The sequence below is a fragment of the Rana temporaria genome, chromosome 6 (genome assembly GCF_905171775.1).
Source record: "Rana temporaria chromosome 6, aRanTem1.1, whole genome shotgun sequence".
In the NCBI taxonomy this organism is placed as follows: Eukaryota; Metazoa; Chordata; class Amphibia; order Anura; family Ranidae; genus Rana; species Rana temporaria.
The window spans coordinates 37,570,959-37,594,406 of NC_053494.1; the positions used below are offsets into that span (position 1 = coordinate 37,570,959).

A 23,448-nucleotide genomic window follows, 5' to 3' on the forward strand; every position below is an offset into this window, starting at 1 on the left:
TCCATTTTCTCGTCGTGAGAGTGTGTATACTTACCTGGTCGCCATGGAAACCCGCGCGTGAACGAAATGACTTTGACGCATGCGCGGTAGCTTCCCAGGCATAGGTAGGGTGCAGCAAGATGGCGGCAACGGCATAGAATGTGACGAGCGCATGCTCGTCGTACGCGATGATGTCACCATGTTCTTGCCTTTCAAGAGAACCACGGTTCTTTTGAAAGGTTTGTGTGTACACTCGGGCGGCAAGAGATTCTTGCCAAGAATCTCGTCTGGAAAAACAACGTTTTTTTCCTGACGAGATTCTTGCCCGTGTGTACGAGGCCACAGTCCTCAGAATAATAGCATGCAGTTTTGCATTTTGTAATGGGCAATGGAAAAGGCAGCTTGAAAAGTAAGCATTATTTTACGAAAAGCAGCACTGTAATAAATAGGCATTATTTTTTGGGGGGGGGGGGGAAACATTAGGTGATCTAACCCTGTAAGAAGACATCCATATTTTTCCCATTTTCATTAGGCAGCACATACATGGCTTTAATTTATAAACAAGTCTTTGTAGATAGAACAGCAACACACAATGAGATGTCTAGGACAGTCGAAGGTTCTTCTGCAATCTATAGTGTGATCAAGGCTGAAGAAGCTGGAAGTGAAGGTAGCTTGTTGAATGGGAGAGTGGCTGTTGTGTAGACGGCACCTTTTATATGACCTAGAAATGAGTGATAAATATTACTGGCTTTGTTTCCTCCCCTCTCAACCCTTCACACATTTTACTGGCTGACCGCTGGCCTTCTACAGCTGCCGCCCTGCCAACAGATTACCACCTGATGCTTGGGTTCAGCTGGGTTATAGAGAAGCTTCCATTAGAGGGATAAGAGGATCACACTCTTCAACCTACTGTTAATGCTGCTCCTTAACCCTGTTATGTTTTACAATGATTATTTTTATACTCGCATAAACCCGAAATAGCGCTTGCTTTTCACTCTTTGCCTTAATTGTTGTTGAAAGCGAATCTCTGCTTTCAAAATAGAATTTGCATTCCACGCTTTTTATGACCCATCTGAAAGACACTTAAACCCCAACTCCAGATATAATAAAACAGTAAAACATTACAACGTAGAATCTTTAACCCCGGGTTATACGTAGCTACCGTCATGTGATTGCGTACACAAAATGCTGCAGGGACACCCTCTTATTAGTCTTGGCACTCCCATCTAGCCTTTTAGGTAGATTCAGAGAGAAGTGCCTAAACTTGCGGCGGCGTAGCTTAGCCTGTTTAGGCTACGCCGCCGTAAGTTAGCTAGGCAAGTACATGATTCTCAATGTACTTGCCTGCTAATATACGGCGGTGTAACCTAAAGCGGGCGGGCGTAAGGGTGCTGAATTCAAATGTCTTGGAGGGGTGCGTGTTTGATGGTAATGAGGCTTGACCTCACGGTTTTTACGTTTTTTTTCTTTGATGCCCATGCGCCGGGCGCCTACATTTCCCAGGGTGCATTGCGGTTAAGTACGCCGCACCGGCCTATTTATTTTGACGTGGACGTAAACGACGTAAATCCCGATTTGCGGACGACTTACGCAAACAACGTAACAAATTTGAATCTCGCGGCGGGAACGGCGGCCATACTTTAACATTGTTATTCCACCTAATAGATGGAATAACTTTTGGCCTGCTAATGCCTTACGGAAACGGCGTAAAACTACTGCGGCGGCCGGGCGTACATTCGTGAATCGGCGTATCAACTCATTTACTTATTCTACGCCGACCGCAATGGAAGCGCCACCTAGCGGCCATCCGAAATATTGCAATCTAAGATAGGACGGCGCAAGCTGTCGTATCTTAGATATGTTTAAGCGTATCTCTGTTTGAGCATACGCTTAAACATAGGCCGGCGTAGATTCTGAGTTAGGTCGGCTTATCTACTGATAAGCCGGCCTAACTCTTTCTGAATCTACCTATTTGTTTTTTGCTAGTTTCTTTATTTAGGTGATGGACCTCTTCTATCTACTGAGAGAAGCTAACCCCTTTATATAGAGGATTTTGTCCTTTGATTGAGGGATTCTTATGGTTGTTCAAAACCGTGGATTTTTTTCCGACTGAATTTTTACTCAAACTTGTGTTGCATACACACGGTCACACAAATGTTGTTGGAAATTCCGAACGTCAAGAACGCGGTGACGTACAACACTACGACGAGCCAAGAAGAAAAATTAAGTTCAATGATTCCGAGCATGTGTAGGATTTTTGTGCGTTGGAATTGCATACAGACGATTGGAATTTCCATCAAGAACTTTTGCTGTTGGAAAAATTTGAGAACCAGCTCTCAAATTTTTCTTGATGAAAACTTCGACAGCAAATGTCCAATGGAACCTACACACGGTCGGAATATCCAACCAAAAGCTCACATCAAACATTTGTTGCCGGAAATCCCGACCGTGTGTACGTGGCATTACATCAAGATTCATGGCTGCCATTGAGCCTTCCTTTTGGAACTTTTGGATTGGTTGACTCCTTAGCTGAGCCTTGGGGAACCGTAACCAGAATGAAGACACTGGGCTGACCTATGTCACTTCGGGCACTGAATCCTACACGGGCACTCACCTTGGCACATACTGCCGTCTCTGGATCTTTGGATCCTATGTTTTTAATTGTACAATGGCTTATCGGTTTCACATGAAGTGCATTATTGGTGCCATTACCTTATGCCTTTTTATGGATTTTTTTTTTAAATAAACCACGGAGAGCACTTAGAACATGTCCCCTTGTCTTTTTACACTTCCCCTGGATGTTTCCGGTTCCACTGCCGTGCTGGAGAATACAGTCATCCCACTGTGGATACAAACATGTTTGACCTTCTGTCTTATCAGGCATCTACCTTTTCTGGTAAGAGCATTGGCTTTGCGCTGGAGGGTTTGTCACCTAGAATCACCATTGGATTGGATTTTTCATTCTGTCACAAGGGGTCTCCTCTTTCGTTCTAGGACTTGTAGTTCTTTTACATTTATGGATGGACTTTCTCGTATTCATATTGCGCTGCACTAATTATTTTATTTTGTATACATGTTGCGTTGGGTTGAGTTAGCCACAGGATGCTATACAGGTCCAGGGCCATGGTCTGCTGGGGGAGGAGAAAACCCTGTCCCTGTCCTCTGGCATGTAAACAAGCAGATTTGCCAGATGTCGGAAAACGTCTGCATGATGGGAGCTTGCTTTTGAGGCAAAGAAATGTTCAACTGCTTCACTCTGGTAAGGTTATTGTGCCCAGAGTTGGGCCTTCGAGGAAACCTACAGCCATTTTGTACATGCTTTCTTTATCTGCTGTGCTTAGGGAATAAAAAGATTATAAAAATGTAGCACGTTAAAATGCACGTTAGTCCACTGATCTAGCAAATGCTGCTCTAGTCCTAGTCCCTAATGCCTAGTACACACAAACAGAAAATTAGACAAAATATATGGTTTTCGAAGTAATTGTATGATAATCTGATCGATGGTATACAGCTTTCGAGAGCTGAGCAGGACAGTTCATGCAAAACTATCCGTAGGGACAAACATAAAAAATGTTCTCGTACGATACCAGAACGAACAATTTTCGTTTTTAATCCGTACAGTATTCATCTGAAAAAGATTGGAAGACCAAGGCCACGTATGCGCGGAAACAAAAGAATACATTAGATTACAATATAACACATTACGTCACTTCCAACGTTGTATTCTGTCATATGAGAATTTTCGTAACTTTCGTAATCTCTTCCTTTTTCAATATGAGTCTAGCATGCAAAAAAACAAAAAATGGATTATCGTTCGTCCGATATTCTTGTTCTATGTACGAGGCTTAAGCCTCTTGTGTACAAACTCAATGAGTTGCCAGAGAAGTGACTCATCCTTTGTTGGAGAGCTTCGTTTGATGTTTCAGTCAGACACATCCAGCCTCGAAAGCAAGCTAAACCATTGTGCACTGGAAATACTTTTTCTTGCATAAAAGGTTATAAAGGAAAACTATACAGTATAGGCAAAAAAATAAAATAACCTAAAGTGATTTTATTTGCCATTTGTCTGTATGTTTGTATTTGGCTTAAAGCTGAACCCCTAAAAAAAATAAACTACTACAACCTGGGTGAGACCCTGGAGGGCGCTGACTGGGTCCAAACATGAATGACTTCAAAATATTGATAACGCAATGCACGAACGGTAGAATTGACCTACAAGAGTAGCAACCTATGTTCCAGGTTATTCCACTTTTAAGTTTTTGTGGATGTGGGCAGACTGGCTTATTTTTCCCATATGATGTTCCTGCCTGGTCCTGCCCTCCCCTCTGTAAACTGACCACAGTTTATCATTGCTGCTGAGCCCTGACACTGTGTTCAGTTTACGTGCCTCCGTCATCTGCAGCTCTTCTCTGTCCTCCTCTCCCCCCTCCCTCCCTGCCTGTAAGCTCTGTTTCAGGGCCCCCCCTCCCTTCTTCTGCTGAAATAACTTACATCTTTATACAATCCTCTGTGTTTCCTAATTACAGGTGCCCCTGTGTATGCGCCTTATAAAAAAAAATGCTGTCCATACCTTATTTCATAGCGGCGCTCATGTGACCGACCGCCTTTCTTTACCTCTCCTCCCGACTGATGTCAACTGGGGATATATGTCAGATCGGGAGAGGGGCGGCCTATCACGTGAGCACCACGAATGGTGCTCGGAAATAAGGTGTAGACAGCATTTTTTTCTTTTTTTAATAAAGCACATACACAGGGGCACCTGTCATTGAGAAATACAGAGGGTTGTATGAAGATGACAGAGTGGCTTAACAACCACTTTAACAGCAGCAGTTAAAAAAAATATTTCTAGTTTGCCTTTACTTTCTGGTATGCCTGTTTAAATCTCAGGACAAGATGGAGAGAAAAACAAATCTGTTGGCAGGTGCAACAGTACTCATAGGGCTAGATTCAGGTAGAATTAGGCGGGCGTAGCGTATCTCAGATACACTACGCCGCCGTAAGTTTGAGCAGCAAGTCCTGTATTCACATAGAACTTGCGCTGAAACTTACGGCGGCGCAGTGTAACTGGACCGGCGTAAGCACGCCTAATTCAAAATAGGCTGGTTGGGGGCGTGTTCTATGTAAAATACTAGTGACCCGACGTATTTGACGTTTTTAATGAACGGCGCATGCGCCGTCCGTGGACCTATCCCAGTGCGCATGCTTCAAATTACGTCAGCAAATCTTCATGCTTTCGACGTGAACGTAAATTACGGCCAGCCCCATTTTAAAATTTTAAAATTTCGACGCGGGAACGACGGCCATACTTAACATTGGCTGCGCCATGTATTTGGTGGAATAACTTTACGCCTGAAAACCCCTTACGTAAACGGCGTATCTTTACTGCGACGGCCGGGCGTACGTTTGTGAATCGGCGTATCTAGCTGATTTACATATTCTAGGCGTAAATCAGCGTACACGCCCCTAGCGGCCAGCGTAAATATGCAGTTAAGATACGACGGCGTAGGAGACTTACGCCGGTCGTATCTTAGCAACATTTAAGCGTATCTCAGTTTGAGCATACTCTTAAAGTTGTGACGGCGGGAATTCGGACTTACGACGGCGTATCTACTGATACGCCCGTCGTAAGTCTATGTGAATCTACCCCATAATGTTTTTATGTGGATATAATTTACCAGTTTGCGAAGACTTTGGCTTTAAAGCGGAGTTCCACCCAAAAGTGGAAGTTCCGCTTTAAGGACTCATAACTTCCTGACATGCCATATTTGGCATGTCATTTTTTGTGGGTGGGGGGGGGGGGGTGGGTACCTTGTTTCTGATAGGTACCCAGCTCCCATTTCCATTTGGGCCACCTAGGCGACTTGAGCAAAAGTTCTTCCCTCCCCTCTCTCCCTGAAATCTTCTGCGACATGTCACAGGTCCCAGAAGATTGCCCGGCCATTGAGAAGACGTGGCCCGACACGCTTTAGCAGTGTGCACCCGGCTGTGAAGCCGCAAGCTGTCACAGCTGGGTGCCCACACTTGTGATGACGACGAGAGGTGAGTGAGAGAACGAAGGGTTTGGCTGGCTGCCTCACTGGATCGTGGGACAGATGGGTATGTGTTTATTAAAAGTCAGCAGCTACAGTTTTTGTAGCTGCTGACTTTTAATATACACAAAAAGGACGGGAACTCTGCTTTAACATAAATGTAATAAAATATATTGATTGGTCTTTGCTCTTCTCATCTAAAAGGATAACTGCACTGTTTAATATATTTGCAAAAGTAACCGTAATGGGTTTATGATATTCCTATAATGTGTATTTACCTAGACACACACAGATCCAGTTCTCAGACATCCAAGATGTAGTTAGTCTCAATAGAAACAGCTGCAATGCAGTTACAATTTGCTTCAGCCATCTGGATACGGGCAGAGTGAGGTACACTTATACTGGGCATATTTTTCCTAAATGATGCTTTCTTCATGCCAAAACAGAAGTAGCTGCATAGTAAATCTCAGTCCACATCCCAAGACGGCCCATCTACCCTTGAGGTCGTTTACTTTTCTATGGCGTGTACTGCGGCTACTTTTTTTTTTTTTCATTCAATAACAAAAGCATCTTGACAGCATAACCCTTGAGAGTGTCTTGCTGTAAATTTCCGAATTGTCGGTATTCCCTTAGGTACCGCTGTTATAAAGCTTTCAAAAACGCTTTCAAAATGTACACATTGCACTGGACATTCCATTTTCCCATAATGTTTTAATGCAATTGGCAAAGCAAGTCTTCGAATAGACGTCTTCACATAATGATGACCTAAGGTAGAACGCATCGTCTATTTTACTGCCAGAGAAGCACTTGACCACACCGAGCACATGATCCGGTAAATGGTAAGCACTGGTCGGGCGGCACGGCTAATTACAGTTTAATGGCTCAGTTGAGCAGGAGACGAGTCGTACAGGAAAGATTCTTCTGAGAAGATGAACAGCTGGTGGGAGCAGCCTTAGAGTAGCGTAATGAATTATAGAGAACATCTGTCAGCTTCCATTGGCTGCTTTCAGGAGCTGTGTGCGTGCTTTGCTCTACCTTCCATACACAGGCGTCCATGCAGCAGCGGTCCCCGGAGAGACATGAAATATTTAAAGGTGTTTTCATTCAGACATTGGGAAAGGAATCTTTAACAGGATGGCTGTGGAAGTACTTTAAAAGGCTTAAAGGTACACTATCGCTAATCTATAATAAATAGAATACTTATGCTTACTGCGAAATCTGAACGACACGTTTCTATTCTATCTTCATGGATTAAGTATAGAAATGTGGGAGTTTACTGGTATGTAGCTCTCAAACTGTTTACACACAAACGCATATAAAATTGCTTAATTTTAATTAGTTCAGATAAACTGAAAATTAAAATGAGATTATATATATATATATATATATATATATATATATATATATATATATATAATCAAACAAAATGCATAACCCCACCAAAAGGCACCCCCTATTTGCCCATCCATGGCTAAGAAGACAAACGCCACAGGGGGCTTGATACTTCCTAACCACCTATAACAGGGGTCTCAAACTGGCGGCCCTCCAGCTGTTGCCGAACTACAAGTCCCATCATGTCTCTGCCTATGGGAGTCATGCTTGTAACTGTCAGCCTTGCAATGCCTCATGGGACTTGTAGTTCTGCAACAGATGGAGGGCTGCCAGTTTGAGACCCCTGACCTATAACATCAAACTACTGAATGTACTTGGTACAGATTTATGCTGTGTACATATTAGGGTATCTGTTATGGATGGAACCTTTCAACACGTTTCGCTTGCTGCTGCTGCTTCAGGAATGGGGCACCAAAAAGGTAAGGTAGTGATTATGTAAACTCATTCACAATATACAAAGGCCTCCATGAATAGGCAGCAGAGGGACCGCCCCTCTGCTGCCCATTCACTGAAGCCTTTGTATATTGTAAAGCAGGCAAAGCTGCTCGGTATGCCTTTCTCACATTCCCAAGTGTCTCATGTATCCTCCAGCAGAGCCATAAACCAGATCAGATATACAGTACTGTGAAAAAGTTATTTTAATTTAATTTATTCATCATGTTTAAATCATCAAACACAATATTATACAGAGATAACCAAAGTAAATACAAAATGTAGTTTTTAATTGAGATTTCATTTATTAAGGGAAGAACGTTATATAAGCCATGCCCCCCCTCCTGCTAAATCATGAATAAACTGAGATTAACCACATTTTTTAAATTTACATTTTACTTGCCACATCCACGCCTGATTACTGCCAAACCTGTTGAATCGAGAAGTCACTTAAATAGATGCTATCTGACTAAGTAAAGCACACTAAAAGATCTCAGAAAGCAACACATCATGTCACGATCTAAAGAAATTTAAGAACAGATGAGGGACTAAGTAAGTAATTGACATGTAGAAGTCTGGAAAGGGTTACAAAGCCATTTCTAAGGCTTTCGGACTCCAACTAACCACAGTGAGAGCCACTTGGAACAGTAGTGAACCTTCCCAGGAGTGGCTAGTCTACCAAAATTACTCCATGAGCACAACGACGACTCATCAAGGAGGTCATAAAAGAACCCAGAGAAACATCTAAAGAACTGCAGGCCTCACCTGCCTCAGTTAAGATCAGTGTCCATGATTCAACATTAAGAAAAAGACTGGGCAAAAAATGGCCTCCATTGGAGAGTTACAAGGCCAAGGCCACTGCTGACAAAAAAAGGCTTGTCTTGTAAATGCCAAAAATATCTTGATTAGCCCAAGAATTTGGGGCAAATATTCTTTGGACTGAAGAGACAAAAGTTGAACTTTGTGGATGGTGTGCGTTCCATTACATCAGACGTAAATCTAACACAGTACTTCATAAAAAGAACATCATGCCACCGGTCAAACATTGTGGTGGAAGTGCGATGGTCTGGGGTTGCTTTGCAGCTTCAGGACCTGGTTGACTTGTCATAATTGATTAAGCCATGAATTCTGAGCTCTACCAGAAAATCCAGGAGAATGTCTGGGCAAAAAGTTTGTGACCACAAGCCAATGCGCACTTGGGTTAAGCAGCAGGACAATGATCCGAAACACACCAGCAAGTGTGGCACAGTCAATTATTAGGTTTAGGGGGCAATTACTTTTTCACATAGGGCCAGGCTGGTTTGGACAGCTTGTATTCATTTAATATTTGCCAGCCGCCGCCTGTAGATATACATCAGCAGAATGGCGCAGCTGCGCAAACCCCATGCCGCAAGCTTCGTGACCGTGCACGCAGACTCTGTCTGCCGGTGACCCGTGATCGTCTCACGGATCGGCAGAAAGGGGAGATGCCATTGTAAACAATGCATTGCCCTGTTCTGATTAGTGAGAGGACAGTGATCTACTGCTCCCTGTGATTGGGAGCAGTAATCACTGTGGTGTCACTAGTAGCCCAGCCCCCACAGTTATAATCACACCTTAGGACACACTTAAAGGAACACTAAAGGCAACATTTTTATTTTTTTTAAATAACAAACATGTTATACTTACCTCCACTGTGCGGTTCGTTTTGCACAGAGTGTCCCCGAACCCGTGTCTTCTGGGGTCCCTCGGCGGCTGTCTCAGCTCCTCCTCGCAAAAGCTTTCTACCTTCATGCGAGCGAGCTTGCATGGTGGAAAGCTTTTGCGAGCGCGTTCCCGTGATACAGCGGCGGCCATAGCCGCCGACTGTATCACTCGGCCCCACCCCCCAGCGCGCCGCGTCATCCGCTGTGATTGACAGCAGCACCAGCCAATGGCTGCGCTGCTATCAATCCGCCCAGCCTAGCCAATCAACGGCCAGGCTGAGAACCCATGAACATCACATGGACTTGCCCGGGAATTTTGAACGGTCAGGTAAGTAAAAATGCCATAAATGTATCCCCTATTTTGTAGATGCTATAACGTTTGCGCAAACCAATCAATATACGCTTATTGTTTTTTTCTTTTCTTTTTACAAAAAATATGTAGATGAATACATATTGGCCTAAACTGAGAAAGCCATTTTTTATATACGGTATATATATATATATATATACAGGGCTCAAAATTTCAAGTCCTGAGTGTGACGGACCCATCCGTATACTGGACATATTGTGTTCGTCTGCTTGCTATTCCCCAATAATATGCCCTCAGTTCCAGGCTATCTGGGGATACGTTATATGAATATAAAATGTTCGGCAGTTATAAAGTTAGAAACTGTGATGCATGCTGGGAAATGGTGGGGATGTATGTTTGAAATGTCCCCATGTCGTTCTGTTATTTCAGTCTCCCATCTGGTCCCCTAGGGGAGTGTCCACCAGGCGGGAGACCTGCATAAATACGGGCGGGTAGCCCACAGTAAACAGTTTGTGTTTTACCCTCATAATGGAGCTTGGTCTCGTTACTGGAGGGGATTGGGTTACTGGCCACTAAGGACGGTGTATGGAGAGGGTTGCCGGTTGGAACCTATTGCACTTCGGCGGTTAGCGGCGGTTCGTGTACTTTGGAGCTCGGGAAGAGAGGTACCGCAACACTGAGCTACTAGCCAGGCCTCAAGAGTTACTCGCCACCAGTTGCCCCACCTAATTCATACACTGCCCTGCGTCTAATTGCACCCGTAAACACGCCCTCGTAGATTATCTCATGGAATGACAATGTTTTATGCAGAATCAAGTTACAAAATTAAATATTACCAACAATAACTTTAACAAAATGGGACAGGGCACTGGGGGCAGACCAGAGGGACAGGGCACTGGGGGCAGATCAGAGGGACAGGGCACTGGGGGCAGACCAGAGGGACAGGGCACTAGAACTGGGTCTCTTCCCCATTCTCTTGCTGTCTCCTCTGCAACTCCCATCCATCCTCTCTCTCTCTCTCTCCTATTCATCTCATCATCAGGAGCCTGTGTGTGCGGCTCCACGCTTGCATGTCCCCACTTCCCCCTTTTATTCAGGCTGGCAGAGAGGAGAGGAGCTGCAGCACAGCGGGAGGGAGTACAATCCAGCGCTGAGATCCACACAACTGCACAGCCGTTGACACCATAGCACAGTGCACATTGAGACCAGTCTCGGGCTAAACTGTTGGACACTTACATAGAGCACAAGGAGAAGAAAACTGCACAAACTAGAAGGCTGCCGCTCTCATGTCAGGGCAACTTTCAGTGATCGCTGCACCGGAGTGGTAATTTTGGCAATCCTCCACCTCACTCATTACTTTCTGCTCTCCAGCTACATTGGTCGGGGCACGGGGGAGGGGGGCAGGCTCAGAGAGGTCATACTGTTGGGTCCCATGGCTTAATGAGAATTGTAAGGAGAGCACCTGTGTACTGCTCTGCCTGTGCGCGGCTCACCAGACTACTTTTTCCAAGCATGCACCTTTCCTCTTCGGCCGCCAATCTCATCGGGACTCTAAGTGTAGGCACAGATTGAAGGGACATTGGTCATGCAGCCCTGTCATCACTCGCCCCCAGCTTAAATCCACTCGCCAAATGCTAGTAGGCGAGTGGAAATTTTGAGGGCTGTATATATATATATATATATATATATATATATATATATATATATATATATATATATTTTTTTGGGGGGGGGGGGGGGTATTTATTATAGGAAAAAAAAACTTTTTTTTTTCAGAATTGTAGCTCTTTTTTTTTTGTTTATAGCGCAAAAAAATAAAAACCACAAAGGTGATCAAATACCACCAAAATAAAGCTATATTTGTGAGGGGAAAAAAAGGATGTCAATTTTGTTTGGGTGCCACGTGCAATTGTCGGTTGAAGCGACGCAGTGCCGAATTGCAAAAAATGGCCCGGTCATAGGGCAGCCAAATCCTCCATGGCTGAAGTGGTTAAACCTGAATTTTGTATTTATTTGGAATTCAGCTTTAATTGCCTCTTCAGCTTCATTGTGTGCAAAGAGCATATGGTCATTTGGGGTACCAGGAACATTGTTGGATATTTACATCATTGGAGACCACAGAGTCTATTGTTTTCAGACTCTGGGAGATACGAAGTTTAGCACACGATGGCCACTTTGCAGCACTGCTAAACATCAAACAGCCGTTCTCCCAGCTCCTGAGTGTGCATAACCGCATCAAGTAGCAGAGCCCTTGGCTAAAAGGGTTGTTAACGCCCTTACCCCAACACATGAAAATATTTATTTATTTTGCTAAATTCTGCATTCTGCAAATACTTTTCTGACACCTCCCGTGATTATGAAAGAAGACAGCTATTTCTTTGGTATTTAGGTCAGTTCTGAAAGAATTTCCATCTCTGGCTTTCAGAAGATTTCCATCCCTGGTCCCAGTATGAGGTGTAAAATGAAATTCTGATCCGTCTGACAAGTTTAGCTCATTAACATGCCGGAGTGAAGCTAGACTTTAATTAGACGGGGGCAGGTGATGTTTACCGGCTCTCGTCTCGGCTGTAATTCGCAACAGAAAGCATCAAATCTGGTCTATCCCAGGATCTCGCACGACTTCGCCGCTCGCAATTTATTCAGCGTTTCTGACAATCGGCACTTTTCTTGTCTGCTTTGCAAATCAGGCTTTTTAATTATTGATGTTGTGTTCTTTTCCAGACGCTAAACAAACAGTTGGAGGGTGCACGACACCATTTTTTACTTTTAAATGAGCATTTAAAGTTGTAACGCTTTAAATAGAGTAGGGAAAGGTCAAAACCTCTGTCCATTTTTTTTCTTATTTTTTTCTCTCTGTTCTGTGGGGACATTTTTCCTTCATTTCTGGTGACTGGAATAGTAAATTGGGGGGGGGGGGGGGGTGTCCACAAAAGGCACACAGACAGCAAATTAAATGTTACTAAACCCACAACAGTAAAATCAACCTGTATATGCAGTAAGGCCAGGTTCACACCTATGCGAATTGAGTGCGGCTTAAACCGTATCCAATTCGCAGAACATTTTAAAATACATTGTTTTCAATGAGGCTGGTTCACATATGTGCGATGCATTCGCACTGCGCATTGCCGCCAAACCGTGTGCGTCTTGTCAGGTGCGAATTCAAGCCCATTATCTTCTATGGGTACGCAGCTGATTCGCAGATGTGTTCATTTCTCATCAGGAATTTCTCTCATTTAGCTTAATACACTTCTCCCCCACTCTCCTCTCACCCGCAACTTCTCCCAGGTCTCCAAATTCGCATCTAAAACGTTGCTAATCTGCTGAACACTTCTCTTATCTCTCTGCAGAGATAAGAGAGCTGAAATTCGCACTGCACTAGTGTGATTCCGGCCTAAAGCATGTTTGTTACACTCACTGTGGAACTTAAGGGGTTAATCTTCTGCATTATGTAAAAAGGCTGTTTGATCTCATCTTCTCTGGTCCTCCTCCTTCCACAGTCCCCAAACCATCTTATGGTAGAACAGAGCCTTTGGGGCACCCTGCACATGCTCAGTTTGGTGTGTGTATTGCTAGAGAGTGCATGTGATCAGGACAGGGCCAGGGCTGCAGGACCCCAGACAGAGGGTCAGGGGTCCTGCAGCCTCATGGGACAATCAGCGAGAATGGATATGGGGGGTACTAATGCGCAAACCAAGTGTAAACAAAGACTAATAAGTAGCTGCCAACATAAAAGGTGTTCTCACACTAAACGTACATGAACAAATATATAAACCAATATATATAATGTGGTGCATACTAAGTGAAAATGATCATCATAAGATAACAAACATCACAAGAAATATAACTGGTATAAATATAAAGTGCATACAGTACAAATATGTGCAAACTTCACAGATATGTGACATCAATATTTAGAAGAATTTTGTGCAGAAGGAAAAGTCCCAATTCAAAGGTGCAAATTAAGCCAGAGTATACAATATATGAGCATATCCAATCGTGTGAAAAAAAGTTCATCAAAAAGTGCAAGTGCTGTGACTCCAAAAATTTTCCACCATCCGATGTGCGCAAATGGTTTGCCCCAGCCTCTCACCTCATATAGATCAAAAATAAGCCTCTCTATAGATAGAGTACTGATTCCACAGCAACCGATCGATATCCAGGACATCCAAGATAGAAAAACACTCTACATACCCCTTGATAAAGTCACGTGAACAGTGACGCATCGCCGGGTGTCATCACTTCCGGTCGTGGCCGAGACCGGAAGTCCCTTTGTTTGCCACGCTGTTTTATACTATTTGGAACTGTGAGTTACTATGTTTTTTTATTATTAAATCTTATTTGGAAATACAACACCATGGACCCCTCCTTATTTTACATGTGATCTATGAATAAGTTGGGAACTTTATTCCTCTGTGAGTGTTTTTCCATCTTGGATGTCCTGGATATCGGTTGCTGTGGAACCAGTACTATAGAGGCTTATTTTTGATCTATATGAGGTTAGGGGCTGGGGAAAACCATTTGCGCACATCGGATGGTGGAAAATTATTGGATTCACAGCACTTGCACTTTTTGATGAACCTTTTTCCAAAGGGGAAAATGAAAACTCCCCCTACAAGCTTTAACCAGACACTGATCGAAGGCACAAGACTGCTCTAACTGCTGATGAGAAAAGGTATTTAGCAGTTTATAGTTTTGCTAATACTATTGCATTTCCATGTTCTGTGTACTTTAATTCATCCCAAAGGTGTTCTATTGGGTTGAGATCAGGGCAGTCAAGTTTCTCCACCCCAAACTCGCTCATCCATGTCTTTATGGACCTTACTTTGTGCACTGGTGCGCAGTCATGTTGGAACAGGAAGGAGCCGTCCCCTAACTGTTCCCACAAAGTTGGGAGCATTACATTTTTTTAAAATGTCGTGGTATCCTGACGCCTTAAAGCGGCGTTCCACCTAAAAATGGAACTTCCGCTTAATCCACTCTTTGCCCCCTTACATGCCACATTTGGCATGTAATTTTTTTTTGGGGGGGGGTGGGGGCTTCAGGAGGAGTGGGACTTCCTGTCCCACTTCCTCCTTCCGCCGAGGGGCTGGTAAGGCGAATAGCTTAATCGCCTTATTGCAGCCCCTCCCTGTAGGCGAGCACCTGTCCAATCGGAAAGCGCCGCTCGCGCATGCGCAGTGACGCTCGCGCATTCGCGCAGTGGATGCCTGGCCATGAAACCGAAAGCGGTCACTGCCGGGTGCCCACACTAGGAATGAAGATGCTGGCCGGCGAGGGGGGGCCGGCCGGGGCTCCGCTCCTTGCCCCGGCCGGCGCGTCGCTGGAACCATGGAGCAGGTAAGTATCTGTTTATTAAAAGCCAGCAGCTACACCTTTTGTAGTTGCTGACTTTTAATAAACTTAAAAAAAGGCTGGAACACCCCTTTAAGTGTTCCCTTCACTGGAACTAAGGAGCCAAACCCAATCCCTGAAAAATAACCCCACACCATAATCCCCCCTCCACCAAATGGTTTGGACCAGTGCACAAAGCAAGGTTCATAAAGACATGGATTAACGAGTTTGGGGGGCAAGGGATTTGACTGGCCTGCACAGTCCTGACATCAACCTGATAGAACACCTCTGGGATGAATTAAAGCCGAGACTGCATGCCAAGCCTTCTCATCCAACATCAGAGCCTGACCTCAGGCCCCGTACACACGACCGAGTTTCTCGGCAGAATTCAGCCAGAAACTCGGTCGGAGCTGAATTCTGCCGAGAAACTCGGTCGTGTGTACACTTTTCAGCGAGGAAGACGACGAGGAAGTCATCGGGCCGAATAGAGAACATGTTCTCTATTTTCTCGTTAGTCAATGGGAAAAGTCGGCCCGCCGAGATCCTCGGCAGCTTCCACACTGAACTCGACGAGGAACTCGATGTGTTTGGCACATCGAGTTCCTCGGACGTGTGTACGGGGCCTCACAAATGCGCTTCTGGGAAGAATGGTCAAACATTCCCATAGACACACTCCTAAACTTGTGGACAGCCTTCCCAGAAGAGTTGAAGCTGTTATAGCTGCAAATGGTGGGCCAACTCAATATTGAACCCTACAGACTAAGACCGGGATGCCATTAAAAGGATTGTAAAGGCAGAAGGTTTTTTTTTTATCTTAATACATTCTATGCATTAAGATAAAAAACCTTTTGTGTGCAGACATTTTATATCCACTGTATGTCATTGAATATTCTACTTTTATGTATTTAAACATCCATTTACCCTCCTGTTGTGTCTAATTGCACTTTTGGATGTAACTTATGTAAATGTAAACATGTAATATACATTTAAAAGCTTTTCCATCTTTATCAATGCCCCGTAGTGCTTGAACTCTCTGCTTATGTATTACATTACTATGCTCTTAAAGTGACGTTTGCTAAATTCCGCTCACATTGTTTTAGACACCAATTCTAACCAGTTTTTATTTCTTGCTTTTTTTTTAGATATTTTAAACTACTATCTCTCCTGTAATGCTGGATCCGCAAACCCTTTTCAGCAGGTACGTTGGACAATTTCATTTTTTTGTTTCTGAATCTTCTTGTCACTTTTGTTTGAAAATGCAAACTGATAGCCAGATTCAGGTAGGGGCGCGCATCTTTAAGGCGGCGTAGCGTATCGTATTTACGCTACGCCGCCTTAAGTCAGAGAGGCAAGTACTGTATTCACAAAGCACTTGCCTCCTAACTTGCGGCGTAGCGTAAATGGGGCCGGCGTAAGCGCGCCTAATTCAAATGAGGATGGGGGGTGTGTTTTATGGAAATTACTCGTGACCCGACGTGATTGACGTTTTTTTACGAACGGCGCATGCCAGTGTGCATTGCTCCAAAGTACACCGCAAGGACGTATTGGTTTCGACGTGAACGTAAATTACGTCCAGCCCCATTCACAGACGATTTACGCGAACGACGTCAAATTTTCAAATTTCGACGCGGTAACGACGGCCATACTTAACATTGGCTAGGCCAGCTATTTGTTGGAATAACTTTACGACGGAAAACGCCTTATGTAAACGGCGTATCTTTACTGTGACGGGCGCACGTACGTTTGTGAATTGGCGTATCTAGTCATTTACATATTGTACGCCGAACTCGACGGAAGCGCCACCTAGCGGCCAGCGGAAAAATTGCACCCTAAGTTACGACGGCACAGGCCGTCGTATCTTAGATAGGTTTAAGTTTATCTCAGTTTGAGCATACACTTAAACTTACGAAGGCTTAGATTCCAAGTTATGTCGGCGTATCTACTGATACGCCGGCGTAACTCTTTGTGAATCTGGCTAAGAGAAATTTTCCAGGGGAGGGAAGTAGAATACTGAAAGCGGCTTGAAAAGGTAGTATTCTTTTACAAAATGTAACACTGCATATTAAAGCGGTTGTATAGGAGATATATATATATATATATATATATATATATATATATATATATATATATATATATATATATATATATATATATATATATATATATATATATATATATATATATATATATATATATATATATATATCTCCTATACAACCGCTTTAATATGCAGTGTTACATTTACATATATATAATTATTATAATATAATATTTTTTTTCCTAAAACCTCAAACGTGTCATACTTTCCTGTTCTGTGCAGTGATATTGCACAGAACAGCCCTGAAACCCCTCTTCTGGGCTCCCCCTCCAGCTCCTCTTGTGTGTGCCGCCGCTTCTTATGGTGGCACATATGCAGGCTCGCTCCTGAGCCGGGCTGTGTGCGTCCTTAGACAACCAACCCCCCATTAACCTGCTCACAGAATTTTGATTGACAGCTCCTTCTGAGCTTGTAAGAGGGGAGAGAGAGAGGACCAGCACTGCGCAGCAGACAGGCACAGCATCGGATCAATGCAGGATTTAAGGGAGGGCAACTAGTGGAAGGTTTTCTACCTTAAAGCGGAGTTCCGCCATTTTTATTTATTTTTTATTTTTATTTTTTTAAGTCAGCAGCTACAAATACTGCAGCTGCTGACTTTTAAAATACGGACACTTGTCTGTCCTGGGCACCCGCAATGTCAGCACCCGAAGCCGATCTGTCCCTCGGCTCTCAGGACGAAGCGCCGCCATCTTCGGTAAGGAAATCAGGAAGTGAAGCATTGCAGCTTCACAGCCTTGTTCCCTACTCCGCATGTGCGACTCGCGCTGCGCGATCCCCCCGGTCCCTGCTGTCTCTTCTGGGACTTGTGTGTCTCCCAGAAGACAGCGTGGTGTAGATACTCGCGGATGGCTCGCCTATCTAAGCCCAGAAGTGGGAGCAAAATACCTGTATTACACGGGTATCTGCTCCTCCCCTCCCCCCTGAAAGGTGCCAAATGTGACCCCGAAAGGGGGGGAGGATTCCAAGAAGCGGAAGTTCCATTTTTGGGTGGAACTCCACTTTAACGCAGGTAATGCATTAAGGTAAAAAGCCTTTTGGCTTGAGAACCACTTTAATATACTGAGGACGCTGCAATGCATAGATTTTTTTTGGGGGGGGGGGTGTAATTAAAGGTGAACTAACACTTCAATGTTAAAAAAAAAAATCGATTGCGAGGAGGGTTGCATAACCACGTTTGTTATGGTAAAGGGTTTGTAAACCCTCAATTCTTCTTCTTTTTTTTTTTTTTTAAATAACAATAACAAACAAGCCTTTACTTGCCTGTTTTTGCACAGAGCAGCCCTGATCCTCCTCTTCTAGGGTCCCCTGCCGGCACTCCCGGCCCCTCCATCGGGTGCCGCCACACAAAGCTGCTTTCTATGGGGCTACCCACGTGGGCTCGCTCCCGCTGCTGCGTCCATTGACACAGACAGTGGGACTCGGCCCCGTCCCCGCTCCTGTGTCTCCGCTTTTGTTAGTGGCAGTATAGCAATATACATTTTATGTGTTCTATTGTTGCTATATTTGCTGGTGTACTGAGCAATCATTTGTGCCCCCCCCCCTGGCCCCTCCATTTTCTGATACCAACATCACTGTTCATGCATGGGCGCAACTGAAATCTGGAGGGACGCAACCCATCCCAACACCCACCTAGATCTGGTCATGGTGTCTAGGTATTTTTGTTCTGAACTGTGGCTCACCTCTTTGGATTTAAAAGTTGATTACCAGCAAGGATTACCAAGAACTTTGCACAATAGAATGTAATCTTTGTGTAGTAAACTGGCCATAGAGGTGGATTGAAATTTAGCTGCTTCGGCAGGGATTTGACGAATTTCAATGCATGTATGAGCTAGCTGGTGGTACATAGGTCGATCTATTGATCAACTTGTTTACAACCAGTCGTTTGAGGTTTTCCTGAAGAGGTGCCACCGGCTAAAGCCAGCAACACTGATCAATGTATTGTGCTGTTGGAGGAGGAGCTTCTCGCAATCCACATTTGAGGCCTGCAGCAAGCCTTGCTTAATTTACTGGCTAGCCTAGCCCTTTAATTCATTGGATTTCAGTTCCTTCAATCATGGAGGCTCAGCATCATATGTGGGTGTTACCTAGGGCAATATGCATGCAAATCAAGCCTGTAAAGAAACGCCCACCAAGGCATAGCGATATTCATATAACCATATGACTCCTTTCAAGAGCCAGCATACTGCTTGACTCGGGGCTCTTGAGAGGAATACTGAGAAAGGCTGCTGTGATGTTTACAGGAAACTATGTACAGCACCCTGCCAGCCCTACCCACCAGCCATAATCTGCCTGCATTTCCTAGAAAAGCACAGAGATATTAAATTCTGTATCAGTTATCGGTCATCAGATGACCAATTTTTCCCCCTTTTGTGTCTTTCAGATATTGTCAAGTGGCCACAAAGCCCTGGTGGAGATGCAGGATGAGGTACTGGATCTCTTGCGTTCAGCTGTTAAAGAATACCCCAAGTCAATGGTAAGAAGACAGAAGTGACTCTTTCACATCAGAATTTGTAATCAAGTACTGTAGATTGTGAACCAAGCTGGTAGAAGGGATGGTGGTCATCTGCCAGGTCATGCGTTAAAGTGGAAGTCCAGGTCTGTAGAAGGGGGTGGGAGCAGGTTTAAGCAGTTTGGAAAATCCTGGAATTCCGCTATAACTTGTCCCGCAGCACCCCACAACAGGATCAGGGAGGATCCAACAACATCAGGCAACATGGAAGAAAAGCATGGGGCACAAAGAAGTATCAGTATCTTACAACTAATATAGGGCCAGATTCACAGAGCAGATACGACGCCGTATCTCCTGATACGCCGTCGTATCTGTTGTTCTATCTATGCGGCTGATTCATAGAATCAGTTACGCATAGATAGCCATAAGATCCGTCAGGGGGGAGTTCGCGTCGTAAACCAGCGTCGGGGATGCAAATTAGGAGTTATGGTGATTCCCGACGGTTTTTCACGTTCGCTACGTCGCCGCTAGTCTAGTTTCCCGTCGCAAAGTTAGTCGTTTTTTATGGTGCCTTAACTTTACACAGCAATCGTATTGCTGTATAAAGTATGGCCGTCGTTCCCGCGTCGAAATTTAAAAAATAACGTCGTTTGCGTAAGTCGTCCGGGAATACGGAATTACGCTACGCGTGTCACCGTTTGAAAAAATGACATCACTTCGCGCAAAGCACGGCGGGAGTTCGGAAACGGAGCATGCGCGGTCGGTCTGGCGCGGGAGCGCGCCTAATTTAAATGGCACACGCCCATTTAAATTGGCCCGCCTTGCGCCGGAGGCCGCCGGCGTAGGTTTTCATCGCAAGTGCTTGGTGAATCAGGCACTTGCAATGAAAAATTGCGGCGGTGTAACGTATCTACGATACGTTACGCCACCGCTGCCCTACGTGAATCTGGCCCATAGTGACTACTTGCATTACAAAATGAAGTGATCGAATTTTAGTAGCAAAGACACAGGCACAGTACATAATGCCAGCGGAGCCAGAGCTAACAGGTAAAACCAGAGCATGACACTCCATGGGGATACCACTGTGCACGGGAGATCAGTACGCTGACCGACCAGCAAGAGTGGGTGGGGTTACAGCATGCAACGAGCTTCCAGTCATCCGATCCTTTGTCAAGCCTATTTCATGCTGTATACAGTACAGTTATATACTGCAGCATTATTTGTCCCTTTTGCTTAATTTTCAGAACCGCTCTGCAAAAGGGAGGCTTCTGGAAATGGCCTCCATAATCCAGTCCTTTAGGCCCTCAGTTGATTTGTGTTTCTCGGTAAAATGCCTGGGGACACTCCCTTGCTTGATTAATATTTGATGTTCACCAAACCAAGTTCTTTTCCTTCACCTTCCCCTTGTTTCCTGCCTACATCATTTCCTGTCCTGAGCTCATGAACCTGTCCAACAAGTTCATTTGCACATGAATAGGGGAGGTCTAGCTTCTAAAACAATACATGTAACTAAAATGTTTTCAATATATCTATGCTATAAAAAAAGAAACACCAAAATAGCCATAGCAACATAATACCTCATTAAAGTTGCAAGCTACTCCTCTGTGCCCTTGATTTCCTTTCATGCCCCTGATGTATCATGAATGATGATCTATTACCCACAATCTGAGGAAATTGAAGAGTTAACAACAATGGTAAATTAGTGACTGTTGATTGTGTTGGTTACAGGAGAAACTTATCAACATTCAAGGAGTTCTGAATTCCACAGAGATCAATCTGCAGCATCTCACAGCTCTGGTGGACTGCCGAGGATTACACTTGGTAAGTAGCGGTCTAATCGTCTTGGTTTTCATGATCGGTAGGGCTAGCAATACAAGAGGTATGTAAATGATCAGCAACGGCAATTATAAGTTAGTTGTTGACAGGTGAGAAATAAGGAATTTTCTCTCATGAAGATAATTCTAGTAGCTGGGGTTCCTTGTGTCTGTGACATTAGCAAGAATAGTTGAATCTCAAATATCTGGCGTACGTTGGTCAAAGTTGTCCACTCATGGTACGATGGGGTAGCCTCTTCATGCTACAAAGTAACTGATCTATCTAAAACAGATTGTAATGTACGCAACTATGTGAAAAGTAAAAGTCGTCCCTTATGGTGGGCTGCACCTGCACTGCAAGGGTTAACTTTATATTTAGACACCAAGGTAAATTTGGTTTAGCTAACTGATCTTCTGCTGCCAGACTGGTCCCTGCAACCTCCTCCTTTAACCTGGAAATCAGATACCCCTGACCTCGTCGTAACTGATGCAAGGTCCATATGGCATTGGATGTCAGGTTTTCAAGGCACAGTCCACTGCTGCAGTGTTGAGAAACACCATTTGCCAGGAAAGCGGAATATCGGGTAAGCAAATGTATTTACCGTCTCCCTAGATGACACAAGAATTTCATGCCTGCAGTGCACTGCAAGGGAGGACTTTTAATTTTCCTGAAGTTGAGCTTTAAAGATTTCCATATGGCACCCAATTCACTTGAGACACCTAGAGGTTCAATTGTTTTAACTTGTTCCAATAATTATAAAAGATGAAGGAACATAAAACACAACCAACATTAACTGCCTTGTTTAAAGTGCATCTTACCCTAAAAACTAAAATGTGATGGGTTGCCAGTCCTTGGAGGGGGTTGCTGCCAGTCCTTGGAGGGGGTTGCTGCCAGTCCTTGGAGGGGGTGGCTGCCAGTCCTTGGAGGGGGTGGCTGCCAGTCCTTGGAGGGAGTGGCTGCCAGTCCTTGGAGGGGGTGGCTGCCAGTCCTTGGAGGGGGTGGCTGCCAGTCCTTGGAGGGGGTGGCTGCCAGTCCTTGGAGGGGGTGGCTGCCCACTCTTTGGAGGAGATGCTGCCCAGTCTTTGGAGGAGATGCTGCCCACTCTTTGGAGGAGATGCTGCCCAGTCTTTGGAGGAGATGCTGCCCAGTCTTTGGAGGAGATGCTGCCCAGTCTTTGGAGGAGATGCTGGCCAGTCTTTGGAGGGGATGCTGGCCAGTCTTTGGAGGGGATGCTGGCCAGTCTTTGGAGGGGATGCTGGCCAGTCTTTGGAGGGGATGCTGGCCAGTCTTTGGAGGGGATGCTGGCCAGTCTTTGGAGGGGTTGCTGGCCAGTCTTTGGAGGGGTTGCTGGCCAGTCTTTGGAGGGGTTGCTGGCCAGTCTTTGGAGGGGATGCTGGCCAGTCTTTGGAGGGGATGCTGGCCAGTCTTTGGAGGAGATGCTGGCCAGTCTTTGGAGGGGTTGCTGGCCAGTCTTTGGAGGAGATGCTGGCCAGTCCTTGGAGGGGATGCTGGCCAGTCTTTGGAGGGGATGCTGGCCAGTCTTTGGAGGGGATGCTGGCCAGTCTTTGGAGGGGATGCTGGCCAGTCTTTGGAGGGGATGCTGGCCAGTCTTTGGAGGAGATGCTGGCCAGTCTTTGGAGGGGTTGCTGGCCAGTCTTTGGAGGGGATGCTGGCCAGTCTTTGGAGGGGATGCTGGCCAGTCTTTGGAGGAGATGCTGGCCAGTCTTTGGAGGAGATGCTGGCCAGTCTTTGGAGGGGTTGCTGGCCAGTCTTTGGAGGGGTTGCTGGCCAGTCTTTGGAGGGGTTGCTGGCCAGTCTTTGGAGGGGTTGCTGGCCAGTCCTTAGAGAAGTTGCTGGCAGGGCTGTGGAGTCGGAGTCGAGGAGTCGGAGTCGGGGGAAATTTTGGGTACCTGGAGTCGGAGTCGGCA

The 23,448-nt window shown here is 45.0% G+C and overlaps 1 protein-coding gene across 6 annotated transcripts in view; it reads left to right on the top strand.

Moving 5' to 3' along the window:
• The window catches only part of TTYH3 (tweety family member 3), a 204,516-nt gene that overhangs the window by 137,046 nt on the left and 44,022 nt on the right, over nt 1-23,448 (top strand). For all 6 annotated transcript variants that reach the window (XM_040356673.1, XM_040356670.1, XM_040356671.1 and 3 more), the window contains exons 8-10: nt 16,301-16,356; nt 19,637-19,729; nt 21,434-21,526. In XM_040356673.1, coding sequence (XP_040212607.1) covers nt 16,301-16,356; nt 19,637-19,729; nt 21,434-21,526 — 242 coding nt within the window. The remainder of the gene's footprint in view (nt 1-16,300; nt 16,357-19,636; nt 19,730-21,433; nt 21,527-23,448) is intronic.